This window comes from Oncorhynchus nerka, linkage group LG18 (genome assembly GCF_034236695.1).
Source record: "Oncorhynchus nerka isolate Pitt River linkage group LG18, Oner_Uvic_2.0, whole genome shotgun sequence".
Lineage (NCBI taxonomy): Eukaryota > Metazoa > Chordata > Actinopteri > Salmoniformes > Salmonidae > Oncorhynchus > Oncorhynchus nerka.
The window spans coordinates 45,194,601-45,221,086 of NC_088413.1; the positions used below are offsets into that span (position 1 = coordinate 45,194,601).

A 26,486-nucleotide genomic window follows, 5' to 3' on the forward strand; every position below is an offset into this window, starting at 1 on the left:
GCTTGATTGGCCTATTTAAACCTGTCTTCTCCCTCTCTGCACCTCTTTCTCTGTCTCTCCTCTCCCGCCCCCCATTCCCCTAGTGGCAGCACCTGTGGATGAGTGGTATGTGGAATTCAGTATGTTCCATGGCTTCTCTATGTTCAGCAGCAAGGGATCCATCCTGGACACACTGAAGGGAACACTACTGGACGTGGCCAGAGGTTGGACTAGGGGACGGAAGGGCCTATTGTGATTCTGTGACAAAGCACTGGGTGTTTTGAATTTGGATATTTTTGCCAATGACTAAAGAAAATACGGTACTCTGATTAATTGCGGTGCCGGTTTACCTCTAGGTGGCAATCTTTTCTTTATGATCATAACGCCGGATAGCTGAGAAGAGATGGGGTTTTCCACAATGATAATATGGTTAAAGGCATTGATAGTATTTCCTATATTATCTATCTATGCCCTATTAACATTTTACATTGTTATATTAAATTAAATTCAGCAGATGCTTTTATCCAGAGCGACTTACAGTTAGTAAGTCAGTTAGACTTACATTAAAGGGGCATTCTGGGGCCTCCCGTGTGGCGCAGCAGTCTAAGGCGCTACATGGCAGTGCATGAGGCATCACTACAGACCCAGATTTGATCCCAGGCTGTGTCACAGCTGGCCGTGACCTGGAGACGCATGAGGTGGCACACAATTGGCCCAGCGTTGTGCGGTTTAGGGGAGGGTTTGGCCGGCTGAGATTTCCTTGTCCTATCGCGCTATAGCGACTCCTTGTGGCGAGCCCGGTGCCTGCAAGCTGACTGCGGTCGCCACCTTGACGGTGTTTCTTCCAACACATTGGTGTGGCTAGCTTCCGGGTAAAGTGAGCAGTTTCTCAAGAAGCAGTGGGGCTTGGCAGGGTCGTGTTTCGGGGGACACATGGCTCTTGACCATCGCTTCTCCCGAGTTCATAGGGGAGTTGCAGCGATGGGACAAGACTGTACCAATTGGGGGGTAAATGTAAAAAAATGAAAAGGGACAATCTGCAGTTGATACATCCATTTTTAGACTTACAAATTAATGATATACAGTGGGGCAAAAAAGTCTTTAGTCAGCCACCAATTGTGCAAGTTCTCCCACTTAAAAGATGAGAGAGGCCTGTAATTTTCATCATAGGTACACTTCAACTATGACAGACAAAATGAGAAAAAAAATCCAGAAAAATCACATTGTAGGATTTTTAATGAATTTATTTGCAAATTATGGTGGAAAATAAGTATTTGGTCAATAACAAAAGTTTATCTCAATACTTTGTTATATACCCTTTGTTGGCAATGACAGAGGTCAAACGTTTTCTGTAAGTCTTCACAAGGTTTTCACACACTGTTGCTGGTATTTTGGCCCATTCCTCCATGCAAGATCTCCTCTAGAGCAGTGATGTTTTGGGGCTGTTGCTGGGCAACACGGACTTTCAACTCCCTCCAAAGATTTTCTATGGGGTTGACATCTGGAGACTGGCTAGACGACTCCAGGACCTTGAAATGCTTCTTACGAAGCCACTCCTTCGTTGCCCGGGAGGTGTGTTTGGGATCATTGTCATACTGAAAGACCCAGCCACGTTTCATCTTCAATGCCCTTGCTGATGGAAGGAGGTTTTCACTCAAAATCTCACGATACATGGCCCCATTCATTCTTTCCTTTACACGGATCAGTCGTCCTGGTCCCTTTGCAGAAAAACAGCCCCAAAGCATGATGTTTCCACCAACATGCTTCACAGTAGGTATGGTGTTCTTTGGATGCAACTCAGCATTCTTTGTCCTCCAAACACGACGAGTTGAGTTTTTACCAAAAAGTTATATTTTGGTTTCATCTGACCATATGACATTCTCCCAATCTTCTTCTGGATCATCCAAATGCTCTCTAGCAAACTTCAGACGGGCCTGGACATGTACTGGCTTAAGCAGGGGGACACGTCTGCCACTGCAGGATTTGAGTCCCTGGCGGCGTAGTGTGTTACTGATGGTAGGCTTTGTTACTTTGGTCCCAGCTCTCTGCAGGTCATTCACTAGGTCCCCCCGTGTGGTTCTGGGATTTTTGCTCACCGTTCTTGTGATAATTTTGACCCCACGGGGTGAGATCTTGCGTGGAGCCCCAGATCGAGGGAGATTATCAGTGGTCTTGTATGTCTTCCATTTCCTAATAATTGCTCCCACAGTTGATTTCTTCAATACAAGCTGCTTACCAATTGCAGATTCAGTCTTCCCAGCCTGGTGCAGGTCTACAATTTTGTTTCTGGTGTCCTTTGGCAGCTCTTTGGTCTTGGCCATAGTGGAGTTTGGAGTGTGACTGTTTAAGGTTGTGGACAGGTATCTTTTATTCTGATAACAAGTTCAAACAGGTGCCATTAATACAGGTAACGAGTGGAGGACAAGAGGAGCCTCTTAAAGAAGAAGTTACAGGTCTGTGAGAGCCAAAAATCTTGCTTGTTTGTAGGTGACCAAATACTTATTTTCCACCATAATTTGCAAATAAATTCATAAAAAATCCTACAATGTGATTTTCTGGATTTTTCTTTCTCATTTTGTCTGTCATAGTTGAAGTGTACCTATGACGAAAATTACAAGCCTCTCTCATATTTTTAAGTGGGAGAACTTGCACAATTGGTGGCTGACTAAATACTTTTTTGCCCCACTGTATACCCATTGATTCTTGAAGAATATAACTTATAAATGCCCCGTGCTTAGTTCAACTGTCAAAGCCCATCAGAACCCAAATTATAAGCTTGTTTTACTCAAATGTGTAAACATTGTACAAAAATAAAAACACTGTATAGCCTTAAAACATGCTTAAAACAACAATGTTGATATCTTCGATGGGCAGTCCTTGTATACATAGCTCTCTATGAATTTGAGAGTGGTTACATTTCTCCAGGCCCATCCCTCAGCTTTTTAACAAAACAGATGTTCACATTGTTATTGTTTCAACTAATGATTGCCCTTTTAAGGTTGTATCTTAGCAGTATGAGTGTGAATTTCAATAAGTTTGTCAGAATTGCATTGGCCATGGCATCTCTCCCTTAGAGCCCATCCTGCAGTGGACGATAGGGGAGGAGTTGTCGTCTCGTATCATTGAACCACATCTCCACCGGGTCCTGCAACTACAGGTCAGCCAGAGTCCCTGTGCCGGTGATGTGGCCGTGTTGGCACCTGTCTTCGCTCCAGGAGGACACACAGGTGAGGAAGACATACTGTATACACACACACACACACAAACATGTTATGACAAACAGAAGATACTTTAACTATAGAGAACTAACTGCAGACAAACAGGCCATTGATGTGCCCTGTGTATACACTCACCAGCCAGTTTATTAGGTACACCGTAGTACCGGTTCGGATCCACCTTTGCCTTCAGAACAGCCTGAATTCTTCAGGCATTCTACAAGGCGTCAGAAACATTTTATGGCGATGTTGGTCCAGGCTGACGCGATGGCATCACAGAGTTGCTGCAGATTGGACGGCGGTACATTCATGCTGCTAACAGCCCGTTCCATCTCATCCCAAAGATGCTCTATTCAGTTGAGGTCTGGGGACTGCGAAGGCCACTCAAGTAAACTGAAGTCGCTGTCAATGTTCCAGCCAATGTTTTTCCATCCATGACAAGGATTGACGGGTTGCGTGTTCCGAGATGCCATTCTACACACCACATCTGTACTGAGCCGTTATTTGTCTGTTTGTGGCCCGCCTGTTAGCTTGCACGATTCTTGCCATTCTCGTTCGACCTCTCTCATCAACAAGCTGTTTTCGCCCACAGTACTGCCGCTGACTTGATGTTTACCAATTCTTGGTAAAGCCTAGACACTGTCGTGCGTGAAAAGCCCAGGAGGGTGGCCGTTTCTGAGATATCGGCTCGCCTGGCACTGACGATCATACCACGCTCAAAGTCACTTAAGTCACTCGTTTTGCCCGTTGTAACGGTCAATCGAACATTAACTGAATGCCTCGATGTCTGTCTGCCAGGCCACTGATCCAAAAATGGATGCTTTTGCGCAGGGGTAGAATTAGAAGAAAAATCACTGTAACATCACTGGTAATTTAGCTTGAAAGCAATTTGCACTTGTTAAAATTAGTTTCACATGGGGATCTCAGTTCTCAAACATTCCAATTCAATTCTACCCCTGCTTGTACTCATTCATAGGACTTTGTCAGTGATCATTACTGAGGTCTTCTGTCCTCTCCCATTGTAACTGTAGGGGTGATTCTCAGTGTCACCAGATCTGCCTTCACCGCTCAAGGACGATGGTTCAACGCCACAAGATCACTATGTAGCTTGATCAATGAAGGTAGAGCATCTTATCTATCACGTTGCAGCTTTGATATATACTGTATTACTTAGAATTGTATTTCAACATCCCTTATTCTGCTGTTTGATACACAACGATACAGTGAGTGAGTGTGTTGTACAGTAGTTTTCAGTGCATTGTCTTTAGCCGGTTCTGTATTATTTGGTTATTAATGACTCTAATACCATTTTCACACACCCAAGGTGAGCCGAGCTGAGAGATCGCTTGAAAAGGGCCTTAATGGCTGTTCTCATTGTCCTCTACAGTGTGTGTGTCTGGCTGCTGACCAGTCTCTTGATGTTCCACAGTGTATGTGTCTGGCTGTGCAGGGAACTAACTTTTTCTGACTTACTGATCCCCCACTGTCTGTGTGTGTGTGTGTGTGTGTGTGTGTGTGTGTGTGTGTGTGTGTGTGTGTGTAACTGACCTGCTATCTCCACAGTGTGTGTGTCTGGCTGTGCGGGGATCTCCATCGTGGACCTGAAGCTGACCAACTGTCACCTGTTCCTGCTGACCAACCGGGGGCTCTTCATCAGCCAGGATCTCCTTTCCCCTGTCACAGGCACTCTCAATGTACTACACACACACACACACACACACACTTTTTCCGCTTTTTTGCATTTTGTGGAACATATTTTGTACATAGTGTTGCTGCTACCGTCTCTTATGACCGAAAAGAGCTTCAGGAAATTAGAACAGCGATTACTCACCTTGAACTGGACGAAGAATCTCTTTAATGAGTCGGACAAGAGGGATTTACTCCAGACACCCGAACAGAAACCTCATCCCCGTCATTCGAAGGAGAAAAAGACGGAAGAGGTTTCCCGGAAAGAGATCGGGGTGCCTTGTGAGGATCCGCCGAAGAGTGGCTAATCTGCCTTTGCTATACAATCGCTGGATAATAAATTGGACGAACTATATCCTACCAACGGGACATTAAAAACTGTAATATCTTATGTTTCACTGAGTCGTGGCTGAACAATGACATGAGTAACATACAGCTGGTGGGCTATACACTGTACCGGCAGGATAGAATAGCCGTCTCTGGTAAGACAAGGGGTGGCGGTCAATGTATATTTGTAAACAACAGCTGGTGCTCGATATCTAAGGAAGTCTCGAGGTTTTGCTCGCCTGAGGTAGAGTACCTGTTGATAAGCTGTAGACCATACTATCTACTTAGAGAGTTTTCATCTGTATTTTTCGTAGCTGTCTACATACCACTACAAACCGATGCTGCCAAAAAGACCGCACTCAATGAGCTGTATACAGCTATAAGCAAACAGGAAAACGCTTATCCACAGGCGGAGATCTTAGTGGCCGGGGACTTTAATGCAGGGAAACTTAAATCAGTTTTACCTAATTTCTACCAGCATGTTTAATGTGCAACCAGAGGGAAAAAACTCTAGACCACCATTACTCCACACACAAAGACGCATACAAAGCTCTCCCTCGCCCTCCATTTGGCAAATCTGACCATAATTCTATCCTCCTGATTCCTGCTTACAAGCAAATATTAAAGCAGGAATCACCAGTGACTCGGTCAATAAAAAAGTGGTCAGATGAAGCAGATGCTAAGCTACAGGTCTGTTTTGCTAGCACAGACTGGAATATGTTCTGGGATTCTTCCAATGGCAATGAGAAGTAAACCACATCAGTCACTGGCTTCATCAATAAGTGCATAGGCGACGTCGTCCCCACCATGACTGTCGTACATACCCCAACCAGAAACCATGGATTACAGGTAATATCCGCAAATGGGTAAAGGGTAGAGCTGCCACTTTCAAGGAGCGGGACTATAACCCGGAAGCCTATAAGAAATCCCACTATGCCCCCACCGAACCATCAAACAGGCAAGCGTCAATACAGGATCGAAACATACTACACCAGCTACGACGCTCATTGGCTGTGGCAGGGAATGCAAACTATTACAGACTACAAAGGGAAGCACAGATGAGAGCTGCCCAGTGACATGAGCCTACCAGACGAGCTAAATTACTTCTATGCTTGCTTCGAGACATGTAACACTGAAACATGCATGAGAGCAAATGGACAAGACCTCTATACCAGGCGGTGTCAGAGGAAGGCCCTAAAAATGGTCAGACTCCAGCAACCCTAGTCCTAGACTGTTCTCTCTGCTATTGCACGGCAAGCGGTACCGGAGCGCCAAGTCTAGGTCCAAGAGGCTTCTAAACAGCTTCTTCCCCCAAGCCATAAGACTACTGAGCATCTAATCAAATGGCTACCAAGACTACTTTGCACCCCCCCCTTACGCTGCTGCTACTCTCTCTTATTGTCTATGCATAAATCACTTTAATAACTCTACCCACATGTATATATTACCTTAATTACCTCGACTAACCGGTGCCACCGCACATAGACTCTGTACCGGTACCCCCTGTATATAGCCTCGCTATTGTTATTTTACTGCTCTTGAATTATTTGTTACTTTTATTTATTTATTTTTGTAGGTATTTTTCTTTAAACTGCATTGTTGGTTAAGGGCTTGTAAAGTAAGCATTTCACTGGCTCTGTTGTATTTTGTGCATGTGACAAATAACATTTTATTTGACTTTGTGCACAGAGCCATTTGATTGGCATGAACATTCTTTATGGTCCTTACTACCGTAATTGCTGGACTATTAAGCGCACCTGAATATAAACCGCACCCACTGAATTATTAAAAAATATGTATTTTGTACATAAATAAGCCGCACATGTCTATAAGCCGCAGGTGCCTACCGGTCCATGAAACAAATGAACTTTACACAGCCTTTAAACGAAACACCTCCTCCTGTGCACTGAAACCACTGAAGTCATCTCCTTCGGTGTCGGAGTTGAATAGCCTCAGAATTGCTTAATCCGATGTTGGATCGTTTTCATTGTCGCTCTCGTCACTTTCATCTGGAGGCAAATACCCCGCTGAGCTCATGCTGCCCCTTCAACACGCAGCAGTCCAGCCTTTCGAAACCCGTTGATGATAGTGGATTTTTTGACAATGCTCCACGCTGTCAGGACCCACTGGCAGACTTGACCATAAGTTGCTCTTCGCATGCGGCCCGTTTTAGTGAAGGATTTCTCCCCACTTGTCATCCAAGCCTCCCACTGAACACCTTAAATGCACGATTTACACTGATGTCGAGTGGCTGAAAATACTTTGGGCCATCTGCTTTTCTTCCCTCTGAAAGGTTTGTTGTCTTTTTGCACTGAGTCAGTTCCTCACGCTGCTGTTTACAAAGTCTTATAATCGACTCATTAAGGCCAAGCTCCCATGCAGCAGCTCTATTTCTTTTTCCAACAGCCAGATCGATCGCCTTCAACTTGAAAGCTGCATCACATGCATTTCTCCGTGTCTTTGCCATGATGAGGGTGACAAAATTACTACCGTAATCAGAATGATGGGAAGTTTGAGCTCGCTCGATTTACGTCACATGTGACGGTGCTCAGTTTTTTGGCGGCGGCATGAATCTTGCGAAAGCGGGAAAAATCCATAAATTAGCCGCGTCATTGTATAAACCGCGAGGTTCAAAGTGTGGGCATAAAGTAGCGGTTTATAGTCCGGAAATTACGGTAGTCAATAAATAGTTTATCTGAACAGTTTGTGTTGTTGTACTGATCTTTGCCTCTGAATATTACAGTTCACCTTGCTGTTCCTCCCTGCACTGGCTCAGGTCTGTAAACATGTCAGTTGTTCAAGCTATTCTCAGATATAGTAGGGGCAGAGTGCCTCCCAAGAAAACAGTTAACAAGTCATTGTGTTTCTCCTTCATAGATGGACTACTCTGCCACCACCTTGTGGTTTTCCTCTCAATGTGTGACAGATCGCATCTATTTCAGTGGTACGGCTTTATCATGACCTCCAATAAATGAACCATACGGGATTCATAACATGTTTTTTGTCGTTGTGGAAGCCAGTTTCAAACTGTTTTCTCTCTTGTTTAGATGACACACTCAGTTTGATTTCCAATGAAGGAGAAGGTGAAAACCTGGTAGGTGTGATTGAGGGGGTTTGTTTATAATGGATATTATACAAATGTCTATCCTTGTGTTTCAACTGGAGCTTCTCAATGGCAGCATTCTAGGTGTGTGTACAGTAAGTACCCCTTCACGAGGTGGTTCCTGTGCCAGGCCTCCGCTGTTGACATCGCAAAGAACCCCAAACACCGTTACCTGTCCTTCCTCCATGACCGTCACCAACACACTGGCCTACTGCTCTCACACACTGAGGTACCTTTTCTATATTGTCTTCATACACAGTACCAGTCAAACGTTTGGACACACCTACTCATTCCAGGGTTTTTTCTATATTTTTACTATTTTCTACATTGTAGAATAATAAGTGAAGACATCAAAACTATGAAATAACACATATGGAATCATGTAACCAAAAAAGTGTTTAAACAAATCAAAATACACTACCGTTCAAAAGTTTGGGGTCACTTAGAAATGTCCTTGTTTTTGAAAGAAAATCACCTTTTTTGTCCATTAAAATAACGTCAAATACAGTGTAGACATAGTTAATATTGTAAATTACTATTGTAGCTGGAAACGGCAGACTTTTAATGGAGTATCTACAGAGGCGTACAGAGGCCCATTATCAGCAACCATCACTCCTGTGTTCCAATGAAACGTTGTGTTAGCTAATCCAAGTTGTTCATTTTAAAGGCTAATTGATTATTAGAAAACCCTTTTGCAATTATGTTAGCACAGCTGAAAACTGTTGTACTGATTAAAGAAGCAATAAAACTGGCCTTTAGACTAGTTGAGTATCTGGAGCATCAGCATTTGTGGGTTTGATTAAAGGCTCAAAATGGCCAGAAACAAAGAACTTTCTTTTGAAACTCGGCAGTCTATTCTTTTTCTGAGAAATGAATGCTATTCCATGTGAGAAATTGCCAAGAGACTGAAGATGTCATACAACACTGTGTGCTACTCCCTTCACAGAACAGCGCAAACTAACCAGAATAGAAAGAGGAATGGGAAGCCCCGGTGCACAACTGAGCTAGAGGACAAGTACATTAGAGTGTCTAGTTTGAGAAACAGACGCCTCACAAGTCCTCAACTGGCAGCTTCATTAAATAGTACCCACAAAACACCAGTCTCAACGTCAACAGTGAAGAGGTGACTCCGGGATGCTGGCCTTCTAGGCAGAGTTCTTCTAGTGTCTGTGTTCTTTTGCCCATCTTAATCTTTTCTTTTTATTGGCCAGTCTGAGATATGGCTTTTCTTTGCAACTCTGCCTAGAAGGCCAAACCTAGAAGTCTGAACTTGAATCATCGGCATACATTTGTATCTAATCCATTCATTTCTATCCCCTTAATTTTATAATTGGATCTGATTTTTATTGCTAACAATTCAATGGCCTTAAGAAATCCGTTCAGTGATAGACGGAAACCTTGTTTTGCACCTCTTGACAATTCAAAATTCTCAGAAAAATAAACATTACAGTGCCTTCAGAAAGTAGACACACCCCTTGACTTTTTCCAGATTTTGTTGTGTTACAGCCTGAATTTAAAATGGATTAAATTGAGATTATTATTATTATTATTTGTCGCTGGCTTACAGAAAATACACTATAATGTGTTAGAATTTGAAGTTAGAATAGAATTTGAAGTTAGGATAACCGAACATGTGAAAGTTGGTTTGGTGTCTATCTTGAATGGTTCAGGACTTACTGTGGGTTGGTTATTTTATGCAAATGTATGCACATTTATATAATTATTGTTAAGTTATATAATTATAGTTGATCAAAGTTTTTAAGAATTTGAAGTTAGGATAGCTTGAACATGATAAAGTTGGTTTGGTGTCTCTAGCTTGAATGTTTCAAGAGTTACCGCGGTGAGTTATTTCATGCAAATGTATATAGTTTTAATTTATAGAGAATTGGAAGTTAGGATAGCCTGAATGTTTTAAAGTTGATCTTTTAGCTTAATTGGCTAAAAAGTAGCACCGTTTTAAATAGCTACCACTGTATTACTGTGGTTCTAATTCAGTGGCCGTTTAAACGGGGCCGTTTAAGATGAGGGAGGATGATTTATGAACATGGCCTTATTTCTATTACAGCATATTGGATGACTGTTATTCATATTCCCAGATAGGTTTAGTTTCCTACATGATACTCACATTTTCTCTATACCCATCATGAGGTTGCTACAACCTGGCCTATGAATTAAGGTTTACGACAGAGGTGCACAGATCGAGAGAAAAGGTTGAGTAATGACAGACAGTGACACATTCACTACCGGCTTGCACACTCCTGCCTACATCTAGCAGATCTAGGGTGTAATCATTAGACCAACAGTTGCAAATAAGAGTTTATATTGGACAAATTCAGGTATGTGTATCCCCGTTTCATTCAGTTTGCTTCTGTTTAAGAAATGCTTTTCAACAGAATCGGCAGAATAAATATTGAAGTTTCCCCACATGAGGTTTTCCATGTGATCACATAACCTTTCACATACGCCACCATATCTGTATCAGTAACTGATTTAATCTGTATTCCTACACTTTGGACTTTAAAGTAAATACACTCAGGATAAACAATTATATTTATCATAGTGATTCAGGAGTAACGTAAAACAGAATAATATGCACCACCATCATTAGAAAAACTATACAGAAAACTCTCAAACGGCTGAAATAATTATATGAAATCAACGATGAGAGAATATTCTGAATAACTGATAACTAAATAACTAAAATAGCAGTGCAGATGGCACTCTTTTGCTAAGTGCAGAGATGTATATAGTTAATGAATGTGTGGCACACTAGAAAGATCAGTGTACCTCAAATCCAGAGGTTGTGATTTCAAATCCCAGGTGGGGTCATATTTTAGCTGAACAGCGATAACATATGGAAATGCGCATTTGAAAACACGTGATCACATGTGAAGTGTTTCAAAAACACATGTTTTCACATGTGAGCTATACGAACAAATGGACAAATCTCTGATCCATTTAGGTTATCAAGAGGGATATGACAGGTATGCCCTCTGCCCAGTTATTTATTTGCTTTAGCCACGGAACCCCTAGCATCAATAATTAGAACCAGTGGAGGCTGATGGGAGGAGCTATAGGAGGACGGGTTCATTGTAATGGCTGAAATTGAATATATGGAACGAAGTCAAACATGTGGTTTCCATATGTTTGATGTGTTTGATAACGTTCCATTAATTCCATTCCATCCATTACAATGAGCCCGTCCTCCTTGCTCCTCCCACCAGCCTCCACTGATTAGAACTCATGGCTCAATCTGGCGAATAGAGATTGGTGGAGAACAACCAATCACAACCTTGGATGACTAACAGGGGGCTATGTATTGAAGCCACCGCGCAGCCATCTTGGTACTCCTCCATTATAAAAACATATATTTTGGAAGCTATAGAAATGCATTTAAGAATGTCTACATTTGTTTTTGACAAGTTTATTCTATTTCAGACACCTTAATACGTACTTTCAATTATATCAGCCCAGTCAAAACTGTTCGCTGCTCTGGCCCCCCAATGGTGGAACAAACTCCCTCACGACGCCAGGACAGCGGAGTCAATCACCACCTTCCGGAGACACCTGAAACCCCACCTCTTTAAGGAATACCTAGGATAGGATAAAGTAATCCCTCTCACCCCCCTTAAAAGATTTAGATGCACTACTGTTCCACTGGATGTCATAAGGTGAATGCACCAATTTGTAAGTCGCTCTGGATAAGAGCGTCTGCTAAATGACTTAAATGTAAATGTAAATTATGTGAGCTAAACTTAAAAATAAAAAATATGAAAACATTTCTGCCCTTTGCTAAAAGTTGCCCAGAATCAAGTCGATAATTGTGCGATTAAAACTAAAAAGTAAAAGTGCTCAGGGACACTTGACCTTAAGGCCTAGATTCAATCAAATCCAAATCAAATTGTTGTAGTTACATTTTTTTGTAAACAACAGGGGTGGACTAGCAGTGAAGTGCTTCCTTAAGGGCCCTTCCCAACAATGCAGAGAGAAAGGAAATAGATAAATCATTTAAAAGTTAAACACGTAATAATAAAAGTAATAATAGATACACAATGAGTAATGATGACTATATACAAGGGGTACCTGTACTGAGTCCATGTGCAGGGGTACGAGGTAATTGAGGTATTTTTGTACATATAACTAGGAATAAAAATGACAGATAGTAAATAGTAGCAGCAGCAAAGTTGGTGCAAAAAGGGTCAATTCAGATAACCCGGGTAGCTATTTGGTTAACTATTTAACTAACTATTTAGCAGTTTTATGGCTTTTGGGTAGAAGCTGTTCAGGGTCCTGTTGGTTCTAGACTTGGTGCATCGGTACTGCTTGCCATGCAGTCTATGAGTTGGCTGGCTGGTGTCTGACATTTTAGGGCCTTCCTCCGACACCGCCTGGTATATAGGTCCTGGATGGCAGGGAGCTTGGCCCCAGTGATGTACTGGGCCGTACGCACTACCCTCTGTAGTTCCTTGCGATCAGATGCCAAACAGTTGCCATACCAAGTGGTGATGCAGCCAGGCAGGATGCTCTGAATGGTACAGCTGTAGAAGGTTTTGAGGGCCCATGCCGAATCTTTTCAGCCTCCTGAGGGGAAAGAGGTGTTGTCGTGCCCTCTTCACTACAAGCATGAACAGCATAAGCAAACGATAGCCGACAGCCACAAAGCTGGTGTTTTGACGGTGTCAGAGATGTTACTACATTAGAGCTGTCAAATTGGTGAGCGGCTCAGAATAAGAGTTCAGAATAAAAAAAGTGTAGGCTATATAGAAACGATGACACTAAAATTGAAAATCATTAAAGAAAATCATATTTTCATTCATATTTATATCACATTCCAGTGTTTCAACTTGTAAACAAAGCTGCATGGGATTTATCTTAATGCAGCTCTGTGCAGCCAATGGCAATTTCTGCTTCTGGTATAAAGCCAGGAGACGCTTGTGGATTTGCCAGCTGTTCCAGCTACGACATCGCCCACCACAAAACACTATGTGGTTGTCCACTAGCACGGATCTGATAGAATCTAGCCCTAAGTGCGTAAATGCTCTTGGGATTTGAACTTGCAACCTTTTGATCTGGAGTGCATTAATGTCTCCTCAATACCACCAGATGATTAAACATATATCCACACACTCTCAAAAATAAGAGTCTGGTTGTGGTATATCCCTTCCCTGGTGTACAAAAAGGTCAAAGGTACACATCAGGTAACTTCAGCGGTACATATAGGAACTCACATGTTACTGAGCGGTACCTTTTACGGTACATGTGTGGATTATCTAGTATAATGTTACATTTTCTACCCAATATATTAAATACAAAGCTGCGTTCATAACCATTTGGAAGGTGGGAATTTACAAGTTGTGAAGTCGTAAATACCAGTTGAATGCATTCACGCGCTATGAAATGGTTGGGAAATGCCAATTGGCTAATGGCCAACGAGCAACATCAACCACAAATAGCTATCATGCTTGTAAACAAATTATAGAGTTCAAAAACCATATTAATAGATTGCTTTTTATAATGTTTTGTTGTTACATTTAACTGTCAAGGTAATTTCCTTAGTAGGTGACGTCAGAGGCCAGCATGTGGGAGAGGTCAGAGCTGAGGGATGATAGACACGTTTCCCACTAGTAATTACCAGTTAGAGGGCCGTTCAAGTGGATTTTTCCCAGTTACATATGGTAAATTCCCACTTCCCACTTCGTTACGAACGCAGCATTAGGTAGGAGAGAGTAAAATGACACAAACATTATTTATCATTCATTTCTATTGGGTACAACATAATCCAAAACAAAATGAAAACAAACTGCAAATGCATCCAACAAGTTTGTAGAGTCACAATCTTGATGTGGTCATTGTGTGCTAGGAATATGGGACCAAATACTAAACTTTTGACTCCTTTAATACACTATAAGTGAATTTGTCCAAATACGTATGACCTCTTCAAATGGAGGGACTAGATACAGGAAATGCTTTCATTTCTAAATGGTCAAATAGATTCATGTACAGTACCAGTCAAAAGTTTGGACACACCTACTCATTCAAGGGTTTTTCTTTATTTTTACTATTTTCTACATTGTAGTGACAGAATGCCGAGAGTGCAAGCTGTCATCAAGGCATAGGGTAGCTACTTTGAAGAATCTCAAATATATTTTAATTTGTTTAACACTTTTTTGATTACTAAATGATTCCATATGTGTTATTTCATAGTTTTGATGTCTTCACTATTATTCTACAATGTAGAAAATAGTAAAAACTAAAGAAAAACCCTGGAATGAGTGTCCAAAGGTTTTGACTGCTACTGTGTATATTTTTATATACATTGAGTGAGTGTACAAAACATTAAGAACACCTTTCCTAATATTGAGTTTCACCCCCACCTTTCGCCCTCAGAACAGCCTCAATTTGTCAGGGCATGGACTCTACAAAGTGTCAAAATCATTCCACAGGGAAGCTGGCCAATGTTGACTCAAATGCTTCCCACAGTTGTGCCAAGATGGCTGGATGTCCTTTAGGTGAACACACGGGAAACTTGACACAAACCTGTGCACCTGGCACATACTACTGTACCCCGTTCAAAGACATTGTAAAATCTTTTGTTTTGCCCATTCACCCTCAGAATGGCACACGTACACAATCCATGTATCACGACTCAGGATATTCTACATTACATTTAAGTCATTTAGCAGACGCTCTTATCCAGAGCGACTTACAAATTGGTGCGTTCACCTTAAGACATCCAGTGGAACAGCCACTTTACAATAGTGCATCTAAATCTTTTAAGGGGGGTGAGAAGGATTACTTTATCCTATCCTAGGTATTCCTGAAAGAGGTGGGGTTTCAGGTGTCTCCGGAAGGTGGTGATTGACTCCGCTGTCCTGGCGTCGTGAGGGAGTTTGTTCCACCATTGGGGGGCCAGAGCAGCGAACAGTTTTGACTGGGCTGAGCGGGAACTGTACTTCCTCAGTGGTAGGGAGGCGAGCAGGCCAGAGGTGGATGAACGCAGTGCCCTTGTTTGGGTGTAGGGCCTGATCAGAGCCTGGAGGTACTGAGGTGCCGTTCCCCTCACAGCTCCGTAGGCAAGCACCATGGTCTTGTAGCGGATGCGAGCTTCAACTGGAAGCCAGTGGAGAGAGCGGAGGAGCGGGGTGACGTGAGAGAACTTGGGAAGGTTGAACACCAGACGGGCTGCGGCGTTCTGGATGAGTTGTAGGGGTTTAATGGCACAGGCAGGGAGCCCAGCCAACAGCGAGTTGCAGTAATCCAGACGGGAGATGACAAGTGCCTGGATTAGGACCTGCGCTGCTTCCTGTGTGAGGCAGGGTCGTACTCTGCGGATGTTGTAGAGCATGAACCTACAAGAACGGGCCACCGCCTTGATGTTAGTTGAGAACGACAGGGTGCTGTCCAGGATCACGCCAAGGTTCTTAGCGCTCTGGGAGGAGGACACAATGGAGTTGTCAACCGTGATGGCGAGATCATGGAATGGGCAGTCCTTCCCCGGGAGGAAGAGCAGCTCCGTCTTGCCGAGGTTCAGCTTGAGGTGGTGATCCGTCATCCACACTGATATGTCTGCCAGACATGCAGAGATGCGATTCGCCACCTGGTCATCAGAAGGGGGAAAGGAGAAGATTAATTGTGTGTCGTCTGCATAGCAATGATAGGAGAGACCATGTGAGGTTATGACAGAGCCAAGTGACTTGGTGTATAGCGAGAATAGGAGAGGGCCTAGAACAGAGCCCTGGGGACGCCAGTGGTGAGCGCGTGGTGAGGAGACAGATTCTCGCCACGCCACCTGGTAGGAGCGACCTGTCAGGTAGGACGCAATCCAAGCGTGGGCCGCGCCGGAGATGCCCAACTCGGAGAGGGTGGAGAGGAGGATCTGATGGTTCACAGTATCGAAGGCAGCCGATAGGTCTAGAAGGATGAGAGCAGAGGAGAGAGAGTTAGCTTTAGCAGTGCGGAGGGCCTCCGTGATACAGAGAAGAGCAGTCTCAGTTGAATGACTAGTCTTGAAACCTGATATGATATAGGATATGACCCAGATGCAAACACAGGATGCGGATAGTACAGTTCTCAATAATTTCATAACAAAGGGCAGGTCGAGAACAGGCAGAGGTTCGTAAACAGGTCAGAGTCAGGCAGGTACAGGACGGCAGGCAGGGTCAGGGCAGGCAGAGGTTCGTAATAAGGTCAGAGTCAGGCAGGTACAGGACGGCAGGCAGGCTTAGGTCAGGGCAGGCAGAATGGTCAGAACCGGGAAGACTAGGAAACAAACACTTGAGAAACAGGAAAACACGCTGGTAAGACCAGACAAGACAATGGGGAAGATGGGCGAACTCTAGAGCGGGGTGGAGACAAGCACAAAGACAGGTGAAACCGATCAGGGTGTGACACAATGTTTCAATTGTCTCAAGGCATAAAAATCCTTCTACACTGATTGAAGTTGATTTAACAATTGACATAAATAAGGGATCATAGCTCTTACCTGGATTCACCTGGTCAGTCTATGTCATGGAAAGGTGTTTTTCATGTTTTATACACTCAGTGTATAGCACAATCCATACAAAGTGAGTGCAATCCATTAAGTGTGGATTCCATTTGCTTTGTTTGAGATTGATTTGATTGATTCAATTTGAGTCAAGTAAAAATCCACTATCCCCAGATAGATCATGAAATTATATTGTGTTGTCTTCTCTCTTCCAGCAGGAGGGTGCGATGGTGTCAGTGTTTGGTGTAAAGGCAGAGGAACTCTTTCAGCGTCACACCAAGTTCCCCCCGGTGATTCTAGACTTCCAGCCCAGAGGGATCTTCCTGTTGGACAACCATGTTATCCTGTACGGCTCAGAGGTGACAGCACACACACACATACATCGCACACATGCATACTCACGCACACAGAGTTCAAATAACTTGACAAAATAAAAAATAACGGAGGTAGGAAAACTCAGGGTCCTGTCTAAGTATGATGAATTTCATACCATAATGCATTTCCCTTACCCAACCTCTGTCTGTGTATTGCATTGTTTTTAGGTGTGGACATCGTCAGATAGAGGCTCTACCTTCACGTGGGTGTTCTCTCTAGAGAATCAGATCGTGATAGACGCTCTGAGCTGTACTGTTATTGGCGTGGTAGTGTTCTTCACTGACCATGGAAACCTCTACATCATGAAGTCAGGTGGGACAACAACAGTGACGTTCCAGGTTATCTTTTCTTGCAGTCGTGCTTCCCAAATGATCCAATCTCCTGGAGAAGTTTGTAACTACTCAGGAAGGAACCGTGTTTGTTTGGGAACCCTTCTGAGAACAGGGTGACTGCAGAACAGACAACCTGGAACAGCACCATCAACTCCTAAAGAATATGCTGCAGGATGTAGGCTTGAGCCCAGGGCTGTTGTGGAGACCCTATTACCGCCACATCGGCAGTCATGAGTCATGCCCGCAGTTAAATTCCACGTGACCGCTGAGTCACGGTAATCTCCTCTTATGCACTCAGGACACGTGTTGGTAGTACCCAACTCGCTAACGATCATCAGGTCACTAATGGTCTGGTACTCAGGGCTCTATTGTCCCTCTAACCACTGACATCAATTCAAATACAATTGAAAATCACGGCAAAAACGTATCATCAAAACAGTGTCATGCTTTTAAAACTCACCTCACTGTGATTGATCACTTTGAAGAAAGAAGTTCAACAACAGGTTGAAACTGAGTGGAAAACGTGGTCGTTGTGGATGTTATTTCAAAGCCGAACACAACTAAATGGACAGCGCTTTCTAAGGTGATGATTAATTCAAAACACCCATACGCATAGAGTTTATAAATACGGATAGGTCTATGAGCCCGATCCCGGAAAAAAAAACTGATTTAAAATAATGATTGTGACGTTACACAATAGATAGCCTACCGCATATTACGAATGGCAGAAAAAGATTTTATTTTTAAAAACTGATTTAAGATGTCTTTGGTACATAATTGGTCTTGCATGTACTCCAAAATGTAACTAATTGTAGTAATCGCCTTTGAGTATGGACTTATTATCCATACTGGATGGACTGGTTCCCTTATGCTACACTGCAAATGTTCTATTCATGAGTCTGGGAGAGAACATATAGGCCTAGGCGATGCTGTTGGTTCATTGATTTTACAGGGCGGCTAACCCACAGTTATATACTGAACAAAAGTATAAACACTGCATGCAACAATTTCAATGATTTTACTGAGTTACAGTTCATTTAAGGAAATCAGTCATTTGAAATAAATTCATTAGGCCTTTATTGATAGATTTCACATGGCTGGGCAGGGGCGCAGACATGGGTGGGCCTGGGGGGAATTTGGAAGTCCTGGGCTGGCGTGGTTACACGTGGTCTGCGGTTGTGAGGCTGGTTGGACGTACTGCCAAATACTCTAAAATGACGTTGGAGGCGTATTGTGTTAGAGAAATGAACATTCAATTCTGGTGGACATTCCTGCAGTCAGCAAGCCAATTGCATGCTCCCTCAAAACTTGAGACATCTGTGGCATTGTGTTGTGTGACAAAACTGCACATTTTAGAGTGGCCTTTTATTGTCCCCAGCACAAGGTGCACCTGTGTAATGATCATGCTGTTTAATCAGCTTTTTGATATGCCATACCTGTCAAGTGGATGGATTATCTTGGCAAAGGAGAAATGCTCACTAACAGGGATGTAAAGAAATGAGCTTTTTGTGCATATGGAACATTTCTGGGATCTTTTATTTCAGCTCATGAAACATGGGACCAACACTTTACATGTTGCGTTTAATTTCTGTTCAGTATAAAGTGCATTCGGAAAGTATTCAGACCCCTTGACCTTTTCCACATTTTGTTACGTTACAGCCGTATTCTAAAATGTATTTAAATTGTTTTTTTCCCTCACCAATCTACACACAATACCCCATATTTACAAAGCAAAAGCAGTTTTTTAGAAATGTTAGCAAATGTATAAAACTTTTTTTTTTTATGATATCACATTTACATTAGTATTCAGACCCTTTACTCAGTACTTTGTTGAAGCACCTTTGACGGCGATTACAGCCTCGAGTCTTCTTGGGTATGACGCTACAAGCTTGGCACACCTATATTTGGGGAGTTTCTCCCATTCTTCTCTCCAGATCCTCTCAAGCTCTGTCAGATTGGATGGCGAGTGTCGCTGCACAGCTATTTTCAGGTCTCTCCAGAGATGTTCGATCGGGTTCAAGAATCTTGGCTCTGGTTGGGCCACTCAAGGACATTCAGAGACTTTTCCCAAAGCCACTCCTGCGTTGTCTTGGCTGTTTGTTTAGGGTCGTCGGTTTTTGTTTTTTGCTCTGACATGCACTGTCAACTGTGGGACCTTATATAGACAGGTGTGTGACTTTCCAAATCATATCCAATCAAATGAATTTACCACAGGTGGACTCCAATTAAGTTGTAGAAATGTCTCAATAATAATCAATAGAAACAGGATTCACCTGAGCTAAATTTCGAGTCTCATAGCAACGGGTCTGAATACTTATGTACAGTACCAGTCAAAAGTTTGGACACACCTCCTCATTCAAGGGTTTTTCTTTATTTTTACTATTTTCTACATTGTACAAAGTAGTGAAGACATCCAAACTATGAAATAACACATATGGAATCATGTAGTAACCAAATAAGTGTTAAACAAATCAAAATATATTTGGGTTCTTCAAAGTGGCCACACTTTGCCTTGATGACAGCTTTGCACACTCTTGGCATTCTTTCAACCAGCTTCACCTGGAATGCTTTTCCAACAGTATTGAAAGAGTTCCCACATATGCTGAGCACTTGTTGGCTGCTTTTCCTTCACTCCTCCAACTCATCCCAAACCATCTCAATTGTGTTGAGGTTAAGTGATTTTGGAGACCAGGTCATCTGATGCAGTACTCTATCACTCCTTGGCCAAAGAGCCCTTACAGATCCTGGAGGTGTGTTGGGTCATTGTCCTGTTGAAAAACAAATGATAGTCCCACTAAGTGCAAACCAGATGGGATGGCGTATCGCTGCATAATGCTGTGGTAGCCGGGCTGGTTAAGTGTGCCTTGAATTCTAAATCAAGGGGTCTGAAAACTTTTCGAATACACTGTATATGAATTTGTATTTGATTTTGAAATGCCTAGTAATATAGGGTATTACCTTTAAGCTACAGAATATCTCACCACTATACGTTTCCATATTTTCCTCTCTCCTTCATTCCTTTCTCCAAATAACCAAACCAGCTCCAAAGTTGCTTCCATTCACTATTTGAGTGCAAATGGATGACATGTCTTTTTGCCCATGCCCCTGTTTCTGCCCATTTGATAATGGCCCATTCTAAATTAAAACTAATTTTACATGATAGTAAAGGCAAGATTACATTTAGAATAGGGAAAATATGATCACTTAATGAGAGAACAAAGTGTGCAGACTGAGGCATGGAACAGACTGCAAGCTTTGCCAAATAACTCTAAATCTATTGTATAGGATCTGTTTCAAATGATCACTTTTACGTTCAACATAGCGATGTGCACTCGCTCCGGAAAAATATCCGTTCCATTTTATTCAGCTAAGTTCAATTATATTCTAGTTACTATAAAATCATATAATATAAAATAATGCCACGGCACTTATTAGCATATCTAGTCTGCTAAATGAACAAGCGTCCAGCCTAAGGCATGGAGCATAGCCAGATAACATACAGTAGGCCAACTCATATTCTGTTCTTCTAAAAATACATATTCTTCATATCATCTTTCTTTAGACCTGGCTAAAATAAATAATTGATTTATTGTGATGGTGTATATTAAATAGATTTATTCAGCTATTTTAAATGCAGATGTCCCATCGGCGGCTTATATGCATGGAAGCCTGGAGATGTTAATTATGAGACCGGCAGTCTTTTGCATGACAATAACCAGCTGACAAAATGTCATGACCACCACAGCCCTACTTGAACCTGACAGAATTCCCATCACATCCCATCTCCCCCATCCCCACCCATTTTTGTCCTCCTGAAGGTCTTGCCAGGTATGCGTGGTTGAACGAGACCCTGGATGTAGCCAGTACTCTACTGTGTGGTCACATGGGCATCCTAATTGCTGTTCAGCTGGACAAAGACAAACCCAGTGGCTTTAGCTACAGGAACATCGAGATAGACCACCTCATAGAGGTCAGTGTTGCAAACATTTTGCTACGGTATGCCCTACTCAACACAACCCCAGTTGCTTTAGATCAATTTCACGGTAACATAATGATGCTGAGACTCAGATGTTTCACTTTAAAATGTATGCCAAACAAAATCCAATGATTGCAAAGTTAAACAGACCATGCATCTCAATGCACAAAGACACCTTTTAAGAATTTCCACAGACATTTTTACAAAAACACATTTACTTGAAGAACAGTGCAGGTGCACAGTTTGGTAACAGAATGATGGCACAAAAAAAGTGATTTGGTTAAAAGTGGTCCTTGTGCATAGAGTTGTATGGTTTGTTTAACTTAACATGCATTTTAAGGTGAAAGGTTTGTCTCAGCATCATTCTGTCACTGTGCAATTGCCCTTTAGGTACAGGGCCATCGAGATTGACCACCTCATAGAGGTCAGTGTTGCAAACGTTTTGCGATATGCCATACTGAACACATCCAAAGTTGCTTTAGCTACAGGACCATTGAAATAGACCACCTCAATAACGGTACAGACCTGTTCAGTCGGGAGATTTTGTTTTTGAAACACAGAGGCACCATTCCCAACTGAACAGGACCCAGTTAGGGTAGACACTGTCCTCAGACTAATGTTAGTTAACCCAGAAGTAAAATCTTGCGTAATTTGGTCAACTGCGTGATTAACTTCTGGGTCAAAATGTGTTTGAAATTGAGAGTTCCGGTGGTTTGCGAAGTCTCCACCCTTGTAAAAGGAAACTCTCAGCCAAAGCCACCCCCCGCCCCTTTCGATCCACATGGGCACACGCGCAAAGCACTTGAAGTGAGGCAGTTTAAGCACTGCCTTCGCACAATTCTGAAACGTCCATATAACCAGTGCCAAAACCCAAAGACCAGAACTACTGCAGCTGGTTATCTCACGTATCCCATTCAGTCCCGGCAGATTCTTCGGTCTACACGCAATAAGAATCGGGTTACTGCAGTTGTTGACAACTGTTGGTGTGGAAATGGCTTTATAGCACATCATCTGTTGTTTTTACTGGCCAATACGATATTCTCCTGTCTGTCAGGCCTGTTGCAGACATACACTGATATCTTGATTTTTAACCTACTGTGTGTTTGTGTCCCAATAGAAACATGAGATGAGTTTTGACAAAGCCCTGGCCCTCCAGTACACCACAGACCACACAGTCCTGCTCCACGAGAACGTTGTCATCAATGACCATGCTAATGGACACAACCGCCAGGGCAGGAACAACCCTCTCACCGTGGCACCTGCCAGCCAATTCTCACCTGACCACGTGGGCAAGGTCATCTACTTCAGGTGGGGGGGACTCTAGCCCTAGTCTCTCCCTACTCCCCATTTCCTTTTCACCTGTTCAATACTATCCTCAACCATACATTTACCTCTCACATGTTCCAAATCTCTTTAACCTGTCATCTTGTGGATCTTTTGAACTATTTTAGACACTTATTTTAGTTCCTTGTCTACATGTAATATTGACCTCCTTGTCTAATATTGACAACCTTATCTAATATTGACTTTAATATGGACTTCCTTATCTATTATTGACTTTCTTATCTAATATTGACTTCCTGATCTAGTATTGACTTTCTTATCTCATATTGACTTTCCTATCTACTATTGAGTCTCTTTATATCTTTGTATTGTCTTATGTGTCTTAGTAAATGCCATCAGTGTCCTCCAGATGTGCATGTGTGCATGTCCATACATGTCTGTGTGTGTGTTCTCCCCCAGTGACGGTGGCATGGTGGTGATCACAGAGGTGTTCCGGACTCACTATCTGAAGGGGTTCTCCGGGGTTGTCGTCGGGGAGATCCTCGAGCCAATCAAAGGAGCCAGCTTGAATGCGGAGCCTGTGCAGTTATATGACCTGTTGGTGAAGAAGGGGGAGCCCGAGGGGCTCATTGTTACACTGCAGCTCAAAGACCTAGGTAACTGGAAAGAAAGATAGCATCAACTGACTTGTTTGTTCATTTACATTTAGTGATTCCCAAACTTATTTTGTGCTGTTTACTAGTCCTGAAATTCTAACAGAATCATGCAACGTTTCAGATATTTTCCTATCCTTCCAAGTAAATGAATGTGATATTTCTTGCTACGATCTCAATCTCTCATCATGAGTCTTATTAAGAAAAAAAAAAATCAACCACTACTCACAACTCATAGCTTTATTTAACCCAGCCTGCTTCGGTTTCTCCTGGGGTAAACTATGAGCTGCCTGACTTGCCAGATCTATTTGAAGGAAGATTACATTTAAGTGTGCACACTTGAAGTTAAGATAAATAGTGTAGTTATTCCCTCTGCAAGGCAATCAAACAAGCAAAATGCCAGTACAGGGACAAGGTGGAGTCGCAATTCAACGGCTCAGACACGAGACGTATGTGGCAGGGTCTACAGGAAATCACAGACTACAAAAAGAAAACCAGCCACGTCACGGACACCGACATCACGCTTCCAGACAAACTAAACACCTTCTTTGCCCTCTTGAAGATAATACAGTAGCACCGTCGCAGCCCCACTAACAAGGACTGGCTGACGTAAGTAAAACGTTTAAACGTGTTAACCCTCGCAGGGCTGTTGGCCCAGAAGGCATCCCTAGCCTCGTCCTCAGAGGATGCGCAGACCAGCTGGCTGGTGTGTTTACGGACATATTCAATCTCTCCCTATCCCAGTCTGTTGTCCCCACATGCTTCAAGATGGCCACCATTTTTCCTGTACCCAAGAAAGCAAAGATAACTGAATTAAATGACGTCCGCCCCGTAGCACTCACTTCTGTCATTATGAAGTGCTTTGAGATACTACCTTACCGGCCACCCTAGAGCCATTTCAGTTTGCATACCGCCGCAACGGGTCCAAACTTTTACAGATGCACAATCGAGAACATCCTGTCGGGTATCACAGCCTGGTGGTGCGGTCTGCACAACGTATCACCGGGGGCAAACTACCTGCCCTCCATGACACCTACAGCACCCGATGTCACAGGAAGGCCAAAAAGATCATGAAGGACATCATCCACCCGAGCCACTGCCTGTTCACACCGCTACCATCCAGAAGGCGAGGTCAGTACAGGTGCGTCAAAGCTGGGACTGAGAGACTGAAAAACAGCTTCTATCTCAAGGCCATCAGACTGCTAAACAGCCATCACTAAATCAGAGAGGCTGCTGCCTACATTGAGACCCAATCACTGGCCACTTTAATAAATGGATCACTAGTCACTTTATACAATGCTACTTTAAATAATGCCACTTTAATAATGTTTACATATCTTACATTACTCATCACATGTATATACTGTATTTTATACCATCTATTGCACCTTGCCTATGCTGCTCGGCCATCGCTCATCCATATACTTACATGTACATATTCTCATTCACCCCTTTAGATTTGTGTGTATTAGGTAGTTGTTGGTGAATTGATAGATTACTTGTTAGATATTACTGTACGGTCGGAAACTAGAAGCACAAGCATTTTGCTACTCTCGCATTAAGATCTGCTAACCATGTGTATGTGACCAATAACATTTGATTTGATTTCTTAGATGATAACACTATCATTCTTCTGTGGTAAACACTGCTTTAGTCAACCCTGCTGCTGTTTCTCCTGTGGTGAACTCTGAGCTGTCCTGTCCTGTCTTGTCCAGATCCGTCCCAGGGGTTTAATTTGTCCCACGTGGGGAAGGCTGTGGTAGCACCAGGCTTCAGCAGTTACCTCATCACAGGGCTGCTGCCCAGCGGCAGTGCCCTAGCCAAACCCACCATGCCAGCCCTAGTGCTCCCCCTGACCAGCCACCGGTCAGGAGAGTGGCTGCTCTTCCACTCTGCAGGTTACTGTGTTTATTGTGTGTTATTACATCCTCAATGATTTTGAATGTGTATTGTTGTAGTACTCGCCTGAGGTAAGTCTATGGGCTCGTTTCCTGTATACAGATTAAGCCTGGTCCTGGGCTAAAAAGTATGCTTGATAAGAGATTCTCCATTGAAAGTACTTCTTAATCCAAGACGAGACTTTATCTAGATTTGGGAAACCAACCCTGTATGTGTTTTAAATGTGTGAAATAGATCCATCCGTTTATCCATCTAGGCCGGGGGAGCTGGGGGATGAAGGAGGGGCCATGTCGTCACGCCATGCAGTCATTGAACGGTGTGAGGAATAACGCTCTGATGAGGATCAACGTCAGAGAAAAGCTCAACTTTACCTTCAAGGCCTTCATGTCCGACTACTGTGAGTAGTGGTGGTGTGGGGGATTGAGGTGTGTGGTGTCTGGGTTCTTACCAATGATGGATTCTGGGTACTAACTCCTAAACTTGGGATAGGGTTAATTATCAGGTATCCTATTGAAATATTGAGTGCTTAGGTTTAAAGGCTCTACACCAGAAGTAAATGGTTATCTGTGGGAAGAAGGTATATAGTGTGTGCAATGTCGTGGCGGAATCAGAATTATTTAGGTAACATTTATAAATAATATGTTTTATTTATTTTATTGCATGCTTATGTGAGATATGTCATTAGAATGTCTATTTTTGGATAATACTGTTGGCCGGTTGCAGTTATCTGTTCTCTGTCAGGGTTCAGTTACTTGGGCCGCAGAGAGGGGAGAGGTCAAGCTTGTCTTTATATGTAAACATGTCTTTTAAACCATGAATGGATTGATTGAGGGGGAACCAATTATCTCTTGGCTCCACAATGTCTGTGTGCCAGTCACTGTGTCTCCGTGAGCTTGTCCAGAATGGGAGTGTCTAAAATGACAATTGATATATATCCTAATGTCTTGGTACTATGTTGTACCAAGAACGAGAAGTAGAACCTCGTTTTAGGAGAGCAAACTGAACGATAATTTATAGCTAACGCTGTCTGGCTATGGAATACTCTTCTCTCAAGTAGAGTCTTCCTTTGTAATGTTCCTAAGATCTGTTATTCGTCGTGTGAGTTGAGATGGGTGTGTCTTGGCTATAAATGATACTAAGAACTGTTTTGTAAGGACTCTCAGAGAATTAAT

The 26,486-nt window shown here is 42.8% G+C and overlaps 1 protein-coding gene across 1 annotated transcript in view; it reads left to right on the forward strand.

The window, feature by feature from the left end:
- Window positions 1–26,486, forward strand: part of LOC115145965 (cation channel sperm-associated auxiliary subunit beta) — a 45,072-nt gene that overhangs the window by 13,152 nt on the left and 5,434 nt on the right. Inside the window, exons 6-20 of the mRNA XM_029687684.2 lie at window positions 84–203; window positions 3,054–3,206; window positions 4,226–4,315; window positions 4,758–4,888; window positions 7,951–7,983; window positions 8,085–8,151; window positions 8,255–8,301; window positions 8,387–8,539; window positions 17,011–17,154; window positions 17,338–17,482; window positions 21,321–21,472; window positions 22,596–22,786; window positions 23,222–23,418; window positions 25,131–25,313; window positions 25,571–25,711. Coding sequence (XP_029543544.2) covers window positions 84–203; window positions 3,054–3,206; window positions 4,226–4,315; window positions 4,758–4,888; window positions 7,951–7,983; window positions 8,085–8,151; window positions 8,255–8,301; window positions 8,387–8,539; window positions 17,011–17,154; window positions 17,338–17,482; window positions 21,321–21,472; window positions 22,596–22,786; window positions 23,222–23,418; window positions 25,131–25,313; window positions 25,571–25,711 — 1,947 coding nt within the window. The remainder of the gene's footprint in view (window positions 1–83; window positions 204–3,053; window positions 3,207–4,225; window positions 4,316–4,757; window positions 4,889–7,950; window positions 7,984–8,084; window positions 8,152–8,254; window positions 8,302–8,386; window positions 8,540–17,010; window positions 17,155–17,337; window positions 17,483–21,320; window positions 21,473–22,595; window positions 22,787–23,221; window positions 23,419–25,130; window positions 25,314–25,570; window positions 25,712–26,486) is intronic.